Source organism: Staurois parvus, unplaced genomic scaffold, assembly GCF_062004578.1.
Source record: "Staurois parvus isolate SC_StPar_1 unplaced genomic scaffold, SC_StPar_1.0 ptg000320l, whole genome shotgun sequence".
NCBI lineage: Eukaryota > Metazoa > Chordata > Amphibia > Anura > Ranidae > Staurois > Staurois parvus.
In genome coordinates, this window is record NW_028318116.1 from 2,874,557 (window position 1) to 2,887,626 (window position 13,070).

At 39.7% G+C, this 13,070-nt stretch overlaps 1 protein-coding gene across 4 annotated transcripts in view; it reads right to left on the reverse strand.

The window, feature by feature from the left end:
- LOC149457487 (mitogen-activated protein kinase 8) overlaps positions 1-13,070 on the reverse strand; it is a 66,337-nt gene that overhangs the window by 22,476 nt on the left and 30,791 nt on the right. For 3 of the 4 annotated variants that reach the window (XM_089683717.1, XM_089683719.1, XM_089683720.1), the window contains exon 7: positions 3,259-3,330. In XM_089683717.1, coding sequence (XP_089539843.1) covers positions 3,259-3,330 — 72 coding nt within the window. Of the gene's footprint in view, positions 1-3,258; positions 3,331-9,308; positions 9,381-13,070 lie in introns of all 4 variants that reach the window. The other variant, XM_089683718.1, reaches the window with a different exon arrangement.

Consider the following 13,070-nt stretch of genomic DNA (forward strand, 5'->3'; position numbering starts at 1 on the left):
AATATCCAACAATAGGAATGCCACTGGAGCATAGCAACGTACAATGGCTTGCACCTTGGTGAAACCTAAGGTGCAGTGGACAGGCTAAAAGAAAAGGCCACAAATTGGTATTGTTGAGCACCCACAATAAAGCACAGGTAGCACTAATGCTGGGCGAAAATGAAGATGGGCACATACGCATTCTAGATGTCCACACAGGCCATATGGAATTTTTAAACCCAATCAAATCGGGAATCTTTAAATCCACACATAGGGCAGGTCACCACCTTCTGCTTTACAAACAGTGAACAGGTTGAAATAGAAACCTTCCTTCCTCCGACACCATGGTTATGACCCCTTGGGAGAGGACCTGCTCTAAAACAGCACTGTGGTCCGTCAATTTTTGCAAAGAAGTTGGCAATTTGACAACATGAACTGGGGAAGCGGGGGCCAAAACACCAGTTTGTATTTCCTAGAGACACTGTTCTCGACCCAAGCATCTGAAATGTTCTAGAATCAGATGGCCTGTAACAGCAGAAAGATGTCCCACCTGTTTTACAAGTGGAGGCACCCATCATTGTGAGGAGGGCTTGCCACTGAACTTGCAGGATTTGGGGATCCAGTTCTTATGACAGAACCAGGTTCCAGGCTTGGGCTTAGAAGCCTAAAAGAAATAAAAATTAGCACTTTTTAGTTTCAAGAGAAGATGCTTTAGCCACCAAATACTTTATAGGGCAAAGAGTACTTTTCTGAGGCATGCTAGGAGCAGGAAGGGTTATACTGTGATGTCCTTACAGCTTTTCCAATGTCCAATTCTCCTGAAAGTAGCAGTATCATCAACTGGTTTCACAATATGTCATCTTATCTCTTGTAATGTACAATTAGGAAATCCAATTTTTTTTCTGCTTACAATCCATGAACATGTATACAAGTTAAATAATTTTGCTACTGAAATCAATAGAAAATGTTATAGTTAGGTTTCAAGTGCATACCTGGCACACCCACACAGACATAAATGACTAGACCTGTCATACACCAAGTTTCACCTACCAGCACAGGGCAAGTTGCAGGTCAAGCTGCTGTGAGTTTGTAAGGCACACATCTAAACTGCAGGTCAATTCGCAGTGAAAACCTACAAATAAAGTACATGAGCGGACATTCATTGAATGCATATTTCAAGCATCTATAGGCTATTTAAAAGACACACTATCACCTTGCCTACTTTGGGGAAAAAAGATCCTTTACAACCTTATACGCATCATCACAACACAGTGCTTCCAAGTAATGGAGAGTGTGTAAATTTCACCTACAATGCAGCGCACATGATAGAAGAAGCATCACTACTATGTCTAAGCCCCAAACAACAGGGATCTTGCAGTGGCAGCCTTGGAAGGAGGAGCAATGAAAAAGTAATGTGTGAGTATAAGGTAGTTGGGGGTGGGTGTTAAAACAGGCCCTATCATTTTGCCCTGGCCAGTCAAGGTTACAGGGTCTCTTTAAACTGATATGACATACGGTGTAAGTTAAGTACAAACTTACCTCCTGTTCACTTATATAACTGAAGATTTAATTTTTAAACATCTGCATAAGCCCAATTGTGACAGGCTCCTAATGCCTTAGACTCCAGGATATAAAGGGTAAATGCACTTAATATAAACCCTGATGCCCTCTCCTAGTAGCACAATTAAGTCATATACATAACTGCCCTTGCTTCTCCGAGTTCTTTACTTATGTCACCTACCTCGTACCACCACAGACTTTTCATCAAAATCTTCCCAGTAGACTCCAGCCTATCCTGTCAGTGTACAGATTTTCCAGTGGAATAAACAAGGGCTACAGAGGGCATAATCTCAGTGGAGAAGGGACAGGCAAGTATATGCCTTGATAGAGCATCTAAGGGAGCACATTGGGACACATTAAAGCTGGCTACACAATAGTGGAATTTTGTTCACAATTTTTTGTTTCAACAAAGCATGTTCTATTTTCTAATTGTTAGCGGGGTCTGCAGTGACAAGAAAATTTGAAGCAGCGGGATGGAAATTTTTTCTCAAATGCACAAATTTTTACCAGTGTTGGAGATTTTCATTTGAAAAAGTCCATAAACTCCAAAATAGAATGTTAAAAGAAAACATTTTGAAGTAATTTTGAACATTTGCAAAATCATCGAATGTACCGAGAAATTTCAAATGAAAGCGGAACTTTACTTATAAAAATAATATTCTTTAGCAAGGAACATACATTCCACATTAATAATTATGCTACCAAAATTAGTGTGTGGTATAAATTGCCTCCAGTATTGCTCCTGTTTCTGCTTGCAGAAGGCTGCCATTTTGCTGAAGCCCAGAGAAATAAATCATAAAGGAAAATTAAACCCATCGGTTTAACAGTTTAAAAGAAACAGTTACATTCCTAGACTGCTGGGATTATGGTCAACCAAACTGTCAAACTATCAAATGGTTGGTTTTATAACTGATCACATGTGCAGCATCATGGCAGTTGCAGATCAAACAGAAGCAGCTTCCTTGGCTGTAACGAATAGGAGGGTTTAACCCCACTTTATGGCTGTCAGTAGATCAGCCTCTACAAATTTGTCAATGTGTAAAAATGGAGAGCAACTGAGCATGTTCAGAGCAGGGCGACACAGTGGGGGGTTATTTACTAAAGCTGGAGAGTGCAAAATCGAACAAGCTGAGGTTAGAAGCTGATTGGTTTCTATGCAGAAGTAGAGCTTGATTTAGCACTCTCCAGCATTAGTAAATATACCCCAGTATATTAATGGACTTTAAACAGTATAGACACTTAATTTAAATGTTTTACATAGCTATACCTGCAAAAGGGTCAGCCTGAAGTGACCTAGTAGGACTTAATTTTCTGACTAACTTCCACTTTAAGGATAAGTGCACACACCTTTTAATACTGTACGGAGATAAATCCCCGCTGGTTTAAAGATACCTCCTTGGCTATGAAATGCATGTCAACTGTTAATATATGCTTTCCCTTTGACAACTTCTTTTTCCTGCTCCCAAATATACTGTAAACCGTAACAAGCTCGGCCCATCATATATAGTTTTTGGTTATGCTTGCATTGTCAGAAATAAAACTACCTCTACACCTTACCCTGCTGTAAAGCTATAAAGAACATGATTGTACTACACAAATAAAAAGATAATACAATGTGTATGTGTAATGGAAAACAAAAAAGGAGGAAAAGGACAACGATCTAGCCTTCATGTGTTTGGAAGGTGAGCAGTGGGTGGTGAGAACCAATGGGAAGGATACGGTCTGTGCCGGGGAACAACACACCCCCTTTGATCATCTCTCCCAAGATGCAACCCACTGACCAAATGTCGACTGAAAACAGAACGCAAGTCAATTAACACAGGATGTCCTCATACTAAAAACACCAAATATATATGTGCAAAACTAGAAAAAAAATTGTGGTTGGTGTTCTATTTTTTTTTTTACTAAATTGTTCTTGCTGCCAATTTGTGTTTTTTTAATTTTTTTTTTTATTTCTGGCTTTCACTTTTCTATATTTGTCAAACAGAAGGGAAGAATTAAAAAAATGCTAAAATGAAATGAATCTCTGTGCAAAGTATTAGCTGTGGACGTGCACCTTAATGAAAAGAAATTGAGTGCAGAGTAATGTCAGTATAGCAAAGTCGCTAACTTTTCTGAGGAGTTGGCTTCATTTAGGTGATGTACTGCCTACTGATCTCTATGCACGGTATGGTACATATGTAGAGAAAGGGGGAGGCTGAGGCAAGACATCACAGTCCATGAATAGAGAAGAATCAAGCAGCAGGTAGCCTGGGGTGAGTTGGATCATGTTACATTGCACCCTGTTCATACTGTACTATTCTATGGTTCTGAACCACCAAATACTAAAAAAAATATTTTTTTTTTGTATAAACTATATTGCTTATATACATATGATATTATACAAAAGACATCAAAGATATTACAGAAAAAAGAAAATCGTAAATTAAAATTCTTTGCTAACATGTCAAACTCCTTTAGGAACACTTGGCATTCTAGAATCTAAACAATTCAAAATAAAGTCCTGCCTGAAAGCAAGTACTACAACAAACCCTGTTTTTAACAGCAGAATAGAAATTTAGACTCTGAAGGAATTCCGACAATGTTGGGATCCACCCAGTAGCTGTACAGCAGGCCGCAGAGGGTCTGAACCAGTCACTCCCACAGCCCACCCCCTGTGAGCGCTGGAGGGGGAGAGCAGAGGGCGATGACTGTGAGTCACCTCTCTGCTCAGAGTGGACCCAAGAACTGAGAGATCAGTGGTCACATGATCGTTCAGTTCTCTGGCTTAGAGCCAATAGGGGACAGCTGCAGCAGGTAGGTAAGCATGTACGTTAGCTTTTATATGTTCCCACGCTTCTCTTTAAAGTTTTACTGTTTGTTAAGAATATGCAAATACTAATGTATCCCTAGTCGGGGCACAGGTGCATTTTAAGACTACATTCACACAAACATTTCAGGGCTTGCTGCATCTTTGCTGTAGTGTCCAGGAATGCACCTCTTCCACAGAAAATAATGGTACCATTTGTGACATGTAGCTAAAAAACACACTCCATTGGAACAATGCTGCTTGAAAAAGTTAACACAAAGCCATGTAACCCCAACAGATCTGTTCCTACTGACAAAACTGCTAACAGCCCATTTATCTTTATCTATTGGGTTGCTCCCTTACTGTTCCATTGCTGAGAATGTAAGCCTTTTGATCAGGAAGCAATGACCATGGGATCAAGCAAGGTGTCAGCAACCTAAGGCATTATCTATGTATTCTGAATGTGCAAAATAATATATTAAAAACAGTGACTGTACAGCATACAGCTTACAGGTATAAACATTATTTCCATGTATAGAATACCTGGTAACTTCCACCTACACAATTCCTGGTAACAAAAATATGATGAAGAATATATGTAGCTTGGTGTCCACAATTTCAGATAGATTACTGAACAGCATGCTGGATCTCACATTATACTTAACTAAAGTGTGTGTGAACTAAATCTATTTTTCAGCATGTTTATCTTAAAGTGGTTCTGAAGACTAAATGTTTTTTCCTTTTACCTTAATGAATTCTCTGCCTTAAGGTAATAAAAACACATACTACCTTCATTGTCCCATACCGGGCCTCTTGGCTCACCAGCAGAAGTTGGCTTCCTATTTGTTTTTGTTGGCCACTAGAACAATTGCTCAGGCATGGAAGAGCCCGTTTGTCCCTCTTCAGGGGGTGCGGGGCCGTATGACCACTATGATGCTCAATGAACAGATGTCGAGTATCTGTAACGGCTCCCAATGAAAATTCTTGAAAATATGGGAGCCGTGGTTGCAATATGCCTTTCCCATGCTCCCCCCGGCTAGTCTGGGGTTGTGATGTTGCTCAGTATTGGCGTTCTCAGACCCCTGCTCTTGGTCTCATCTTTTTCCTTTTGTACTCCTCCTTCCTTTTCTTTTTTTGTTTTTGGTGTGGCAGTGGATAGCTGCCTTTGGTTTGAGTTACTGTTGGTGTTATACCAATGTGTTTGTCATTTATGTGCCATTGATAGCCCCTGCATGGGAACACCTTTTCTCTGTTGGTGTTAGAGCACTGTTTTTTTTTGTGCAATTGATAGCCCCTGTGTGGGTGTGTTTTGTTGCTCATGTCTTAAACTGTTTATAAATTAATAAAAATAGTGAAATACAACTATACATACTACCTGCCTAACCCCTTTGTCCCTGGTCACTAACTTGGATCCAGCACCCCCTACTTCCTGTTTTCAAAAGGAGAAAATGAGGGCCGGGGGAGCCATAGACTCCTGCTGCCATCAGTCAAACATCTTTGAGAAGGGAATGCTGGCGTGGTTTAAAAGCACTCTGTGTGTGTCTATGGAAGCACACAGACCAGTTCAGGAGCGCACAAGCACGACTGCTTCCTTAGCACCTGGCTTGTTACAGGAGGTACCTGGAGGAGGGAGAAGCTGAAAACACTGGCGGGGGACTATCACAGCAGGAAAGGGACCTTTCTTTGCAACATCTTTGCACAGAGAATGTGTTTATCACTTTAAGGTCTCACTGTAAACAGTTTTCTGAAGCAAATTTCTTTTTGTGAATTTAACGCAAAAACTTCTTACGTGAAGATTCTGACCATTAGCCATTGGGTAGACCAGGTCTGACAGATAGGCAGCCCAACAACCAACTGAAGGAGTGTGCATGGCAGGCCGACAACAATTCTGCCAATTGCAAGGCAGTGGCTTCACATTGTCAGCATACAGCAGAAAGTTTTCTTACTGGCAAGATCTCCTGGTACATGGCAACAGATTAACATACCATTATTTTTTTTTTTCAATTTGTATACAGCAAAAGATGATGCCAGACATACTGAGAAATATATTTTGGGCTCATAAATTAAAGTATAACTAAGGGATTCTACATGACAGTCTAAACAAGTATCAAATTCAAATATGTGAAGTACAAGCCTCAAACTAAACAGTGCAAGCAAGAACAGCCTGCACAAGGGTGACAACACTGCTCTGAATTTAAAAGCAGTGCAGAGTTGTTTCCACACCATTATAGCAAGCTGCACAAGGTGGACTTCCCTGGCAGGCTCAACATTTGTAAGACTTTCCAGGGAGACTAAAAGGAAAATGATAAATGCAAATGTACTAGCAATAAATGATGAAGCACCTTTTTTATTTTTAATAGAAAACCTTAGTTCTAATTTAAAGCAGAATTCCAGGTAGATATTAACCCCTTGCCCTCCTGAGGATTTACCCCTCTTCCTGACCAGGCCATTTTTTGCGTTATGGCGCTGTGTTACTTTATCTGACAATTGTGCGGTCATGCAACGCTGCACCCAAATTAAATTCAAGTCTTTTTTTCTCCCCCAAGAATAGACCTTGGTGGGATTTGATCGCCTGTGCGTTTTTAATTTTGTGCACTATAAGCAAAAAAAGACTGACAATTTTGAGGGGAAAAAAAAACATTTTGGACTTTTTGCTATTAAACATGTCCAGTAAAAAATTTTGCAAAAAATCAAATTTAGTCAAATTTAGGCCAAAATGTATTCTGCAACATGTCTTTGTTAAAAAAAACACCCCACTACGTGTAAATTAATTGGTTTATATGAAAGATATAGCATTTACGAATGGCGGTATATATACACTGATATATATATATATTTTTTTTTACTAGTAATGGCGGTGATCAGCGACTTTTAGCAGGACTGCAGCAGACATTCTGACACTGGTGGGGAACTAACTTGGTGTCACTGACATCCCCAGTGACACCAATACAGTGATCAGTGCTAAAAAAAAAAAAAAAGCAGACACTGTACTAATGACACTGGGCAGGAAGGGGTTAATGTGAGGGGCGATCAAAGGGTTAACTATGTGCTGGGAGTGTTTAACTAGGGGGTGGGGGGTGTGTGCTTTACTGTAAGCACACTGATAGAGATGGCTGTGCAGTGCATAGCCATCCTGAGCCGTGTGCTCCAGCTGAAAGGGAGGAAGACTGTTTGTAAACACTTTAATCCAGTAGGGTATTTATTAAAAATGCTGAATGTATTTTTAAATACAGTTTAACTATCCATATCTGTCTTTACATCAGCTTCCTGTGCAGCAGCTCTTATACCCTTCAGTTGTCCAAGGCAAGTACATGTATAAAATGATGCAGCTCACCCAGTGCAAATCCAAAAACCACATCAGATACAAAAGTAGTTTAAGACAGAAGAAAGCAGGGCAAGCTCTTCCAAAGTTAAGGTAGAACTCAAGCCAACATGCTTCACCCAGTTTTGATAGGAAGGGTTAGAACCTGACTCAGCTGCTCATTGTTGTCGCTTTCCTTTGGAATCCTGACCAAAACAGAAAGTGAGGGGAAATCCAAACTTACCATCTCACTTCCTTATGTCTTAGTGAGGAGAAAGGAAAAAAAAACCCATACAGGTATAGGTTCTAAACCTTTCCCACTCAAACTAATGCTAAAATGCTCTGGTTGGAGTTTTATTCTACGATCTAATCCAAATTTTAATTTAAATCACTTAAAGAGGAACTGAACTCTAGAATCTGTGCTCAAGAAAAGGAAAGCAAAGTACAAATGACTAGGCACCAGTGTTGCCTTTGGTCTCCATGCAGCTGATCTTTCCACCATTACTGACTTGACACGTCTTGTTCTACACAGTCTGTGTGAAGGCAGCCATCTTGGTAGAAGCAGGGTTTGCTTTCTTATGTCAGGGCCTCCCGCCAAAGAGAACAGTGAGCAGCACAGTAGTGACATTGCCAAACCTCACTCCAAATCACCTGAGACTTCACAGATGCAGCAGTGTCTTATGTTCCACATGGCGGATAAACACCTATGAGGCTATAGGCACAGGAGTGTCTATGCACCCTCACATATCAGGAAGTGCACTGCAATTTTTCAAGAGGAACACCAGACCAAAAAAAAAAAAAAAAGGAAGATTTTCCAGTGTACTGCTTAGGCACAATTAACATTTCTAAATTTTCACTTTTTGAGTTCAGGTCCACTTTAATGCATTAGGCATTTCAAAAATACACTTTTTAAATCATCTGAACCCAACAAGCATACAAACATCCTGTCCATTTCCGTGTGTGTGTGTCTCAACATAAAACAAACCATATTAATAATGAGGCATTGTATATAGGTTCTTTTCTCTGCAGCCTTTTCTCTGTTAGCTGCTAGTGTTCTTCAATGGAGTTACTGAATAGGAAGTCATCTGTATGTTAAACCATATTGCTTCTTGCATTACCACTCTTAGGTGTTAAGGTTTGGCAAGTTACAGCATCTGTAAAGACATACTGTCATTTTTTTTTTTTTAAATGTGACAGTGTCTGGGTAAATCCATCCCCCCTGCCCCCAACCCACTGATACTCACCTTGGCAAGTGGGTCGGGGGCCATTACACAGACATTGTCACTTTGCCCTATATGGTGATGGTGACAGTGTCTTTAACAAACTGGTAAAATACTTTTTTCACTAACCAGCTTATAACAGAGGTTAATGGCCTTTTGATATTATGTAGGTTTACTAGTGTTTGTGTTACTTTCATATTTATAAAGCAGGAAATGTGACATTCACTAAAGGAATTTTTAAATTTCACTGATGAATTAATCTGCAGTACACTCGCTGCTTTATAAATATGCCTCATACATGTTAGTGGTTTTTCATACTCCTTGTTGGTAATTTAAAAAAGACAGAAACCCAGTGAGATCAGTATTGCTGCCTGCAGATTTGACTGATCTTCACACAGCAAAATGATTCACTTGCTCTCCAAGCCATTAAAACATTTCATACTTAAGAAAGCAAGGATACAGTCCCTTCCCGGGAACAGGATCTTGTGACATATCATTTCTCCCATAATGCACCCCACGGACCACAAGTCCACTATCAGTGTGACAGCACAAGGTGAAGGGGAGGGGGGAAAAAAGATGGTGGTAGGAGAAAAAAAAAAAGAAAAAAAAAGCAGAAGCGAGAGAGAAAGAGGTGTCAGTGAATACAAGTGAACAGCCAAGTGCAGGCAGAACCTGGAAAAGGTGAGAGGTCAGCATGGAAAAAAAGACAAGAGGAACCTAGGGCAGTGCAGAGTGGTTAGGTGATCATTAAAGTGCACCTGTCTTTCAGTAGTAAACATAATGCTGGTAAAAAGGTGGGTAGGGAAGATGAAGTTTTCTTCTCTATTCTCAGTATTGGAAACCCCCAAAAATACATCCAAACATTTATGCATGTTATCCTTTTATTATTCTTAAAAAAAAAAAAAAAACAAACAAACACAACAACATATTTTAAGTAAATAAATATCTGTATTATTGGCAGTGATCTGCATTAAGGGATAAATAAACCCAAGAACAAAAATGTTATCATATTGCAGCTTAGCTGTCCTTAGTTGTGGTTAGCTACATTAAATATTTCTTCAGGCTAGGAACATTTCAGCAAGTACAGAAAATACCTGTTGATCTTGCCAGAAATGCACAGTCCTAGTCTTTTCCTGTGAACAAAAAACAAAGCAATTTTATCTTCTCTATGTAAACTACTAATCCCATCAGCCCCTATGTAATAGAGATGGACAAAGGCAGACATGACAACTATGGGCCCCTCTATAGATACAGTACAGGAAGTGAGCATAGCCAGCGAGGCACAAGAAGGACATTCTTTACAGAGTCACCAGGTGAAAATGAAGGAAAAATAAGTTTGTAAAAAAGGAAAGGAATGCAACCACCACAACTCTGCACTAGAAAGGCTGCAATATATTTAATTTTTGCTTTTGGGTTTAGATTCACTTTAAAACGTTAAGAGAACATGGAGAAGCCCTACAAAAATCTGGGTACTACATAAGCTAAATCATCTGTGGGGGAGAAAAATGGTGACACAGCAGTACTTATATCACACATTAGAATCTTTGTTTTTTATTTTTAATAAATTGCAAATATCTCAAAACAAACTTCTTTCACGTTGTTATTATTGGGGTATTGTTTGTAGACTGTTGAGGAAAAAAATGAATTTAATCCATTTTGGAATAAGGCTGTACCATAACAAAATGTGGCAAACGTGAAGCTCTGTGAATATATATATATATATATATATATATATATATTATACACTATATTGTCGAATGATTGGGACGCCTTCCTTTACACACACATGAACTTTAATGGCATCCCAGTCTTAGTCCGTAGGGTTCAATATTGAGTTGGCACACCCTTTGTAGCTATAACAGCTCTTCTGGGAAGGCTGTCCACAAAGTTTAGGAGGGTGTCTATGGGAAGCACAAAAGAGAGGATTTCTCCCACCCACTTGGAGTATGTGGATGGGGGAATTTGTTCACTTTTTCTTCCCATTCAGCCCCCTGGCTGAACTAAAAAACTGAACAATGTATGGCCAGCTTTACGCTAACAAGCAATGCAGGGACCGACACGTCCAACCTCCAAATAAAAAAAAAAAAAAACCCCAGCACCCACATTCCTACTTTGCAACATAATGCTTGCTACGAAAATACAGGTGCACTTTAACCTTGTTGCAATGCCAGTGAAAGTACTGCCATTACTACTGGCAGCTCAAGGGTTAACAGAGTAAATCAGTCCCATGCTGCTGGCGTCACACAGCATTTAAAGGCATATTCCGCCCAAATCTAATGCCTCACTTTTGGGTGGACATTGGTGGATTAATCTCCCTTCTAACATTTGGGTACTTAACTCTCCCGATGTACTCTCTGCAATGAAAAATAAATGAGCATCCCACCCAGACAATAAGATCCCCATTATAATGTGACGACCCAGAAACTCTAGTGGTGAGAACTCCACCTGCGTAACTGAAAGCCCCAAGGGCGACTCAGCCCACCAATGTCCACCTAAATTTGAAATAGGAGCTTTGGGTGGCCTTTTAGGTTCTTTGAGGGCTAGAAATACAGCTTTGTCAAAACATATTGCAGACACTTATGTCATTTCATGACTTTGATAAAGTGTATGTATAACCAAAAAAAGTATTCTAGGTTTAGATGGATCATGAAAGGGTTAGACCCTCTGTTGAGTTTTTACTGCTGCCTGAGACAGCACTGAGGAGATTCGTCCTCTATCAGTTCAGATGACCATTTTAATCCAGACAAAAAGTGATAGGAAATCCAGCATGTTAAAGTCACTAGAGCAGGAGGTTAAGGGAACTCGTCTAATAGGAACACAGGTTCCAGTGACAACAATCCATGAGAGGGATTCCCCTGACATTGTAGCGATTTCCTTCACTTCTTGTAGCCTTTCCAGAACAAAACCCACCCCAGAAGCAATGCAGAAAGCAAAAAAAAAAAAAAAGAAAGAAAAAACAAAGAAATTATGCATAGTCATAGCTATACATACACTTTTAAAAGGCTGTATGTTGCCCTCAGAAGCAAATTTAGGCACAGAAAGCTAATCAACAGTGATTACTAAAAGAAGAAAGCTGACACTAAATGACCTGGGTATAAAATGTCCATTACAGAATTGTGCTGAATGAGTCCTCCAGCCAACAGGCCTCGTATATGTCGGTGAATTAAAGATGTGTCTTGTGTGTTGCCTAGTGCATCTAATCAGATCTCCCCTTTCTGGTCTCTACTACATGACAGTCTAGGCTTACTGAGGGCTATAAAGTCATTTGTTTCTTTAACTATTTTTGTACATGAGAAAAATTTGACAGGAGGGTGTGAGCTTACTCCAGCATGGTAATGCGTCTTTTAAGACTGGCACATCTTACATTTCTGGTTAGCTCAGATTATTACACGTCACCCCCCACTTGACTCTTAACAGCAAACTATCACTCAGAATGTTACAACTTAATAATTAGCCTCTCAGCATTCTAGTAGGAACACTACTGGCTCTGTCTGTGTCCTATGAAATGCCAAGAAGGAACTGGGAGAAAACTGGACCTAAACTTGCGCTTACGCTTAAGAGGCCTTAAAGCTTAAAGAATAAGTTCATCTTTGGAACACGTTGCACCTGTATTTAGGGTGGCTGTGTGGGGCTCCACCCACATAGTTGCATCATTCATTCAGATTCCTGTGAATGAATAAACTACTAGTATCAATTTGCTAAATTCTTTTTGTGATACACATCTAAATCACCTAAAATACCTCCAAATATAATATGTTTAAATAAAACCACACTCAGATGAAGTCCGGAAGTGACGAAACGCGTTAGGGGAGTGACGTCATCACGCACACACGCTAACCGGAAGTGTCGCCGCAGCCATTTTGTTGGTTGGAAACATGTGGTTTTCAACCTAGGATTTGAAAGATTAGTGCTGGAAGCTGGATATCCCTGTTTTATATGTAAGTTTTGATTAAAATCTGTTCCTTTTTATGGATCCTGCCTAAAATAGCCTTTCTTTACTTGTATGAGGAATACCCCTGAAAAAGAAGGATGAAGAGATACCTTTTCTTTGTCAGCTTATGCCTGAAAATATTGGAAGAGGGTAATGGTACTTGGTATCACTTTTGGCTGGAGTTTAAAGGGTACTAGTACTTAGTATCACCATTCACTTGTGGTTGGAGTGATCACGATTTTTCACGTTTTTGGTTTTATTTTATTTATTTAAATTTTATTCATTATTTAT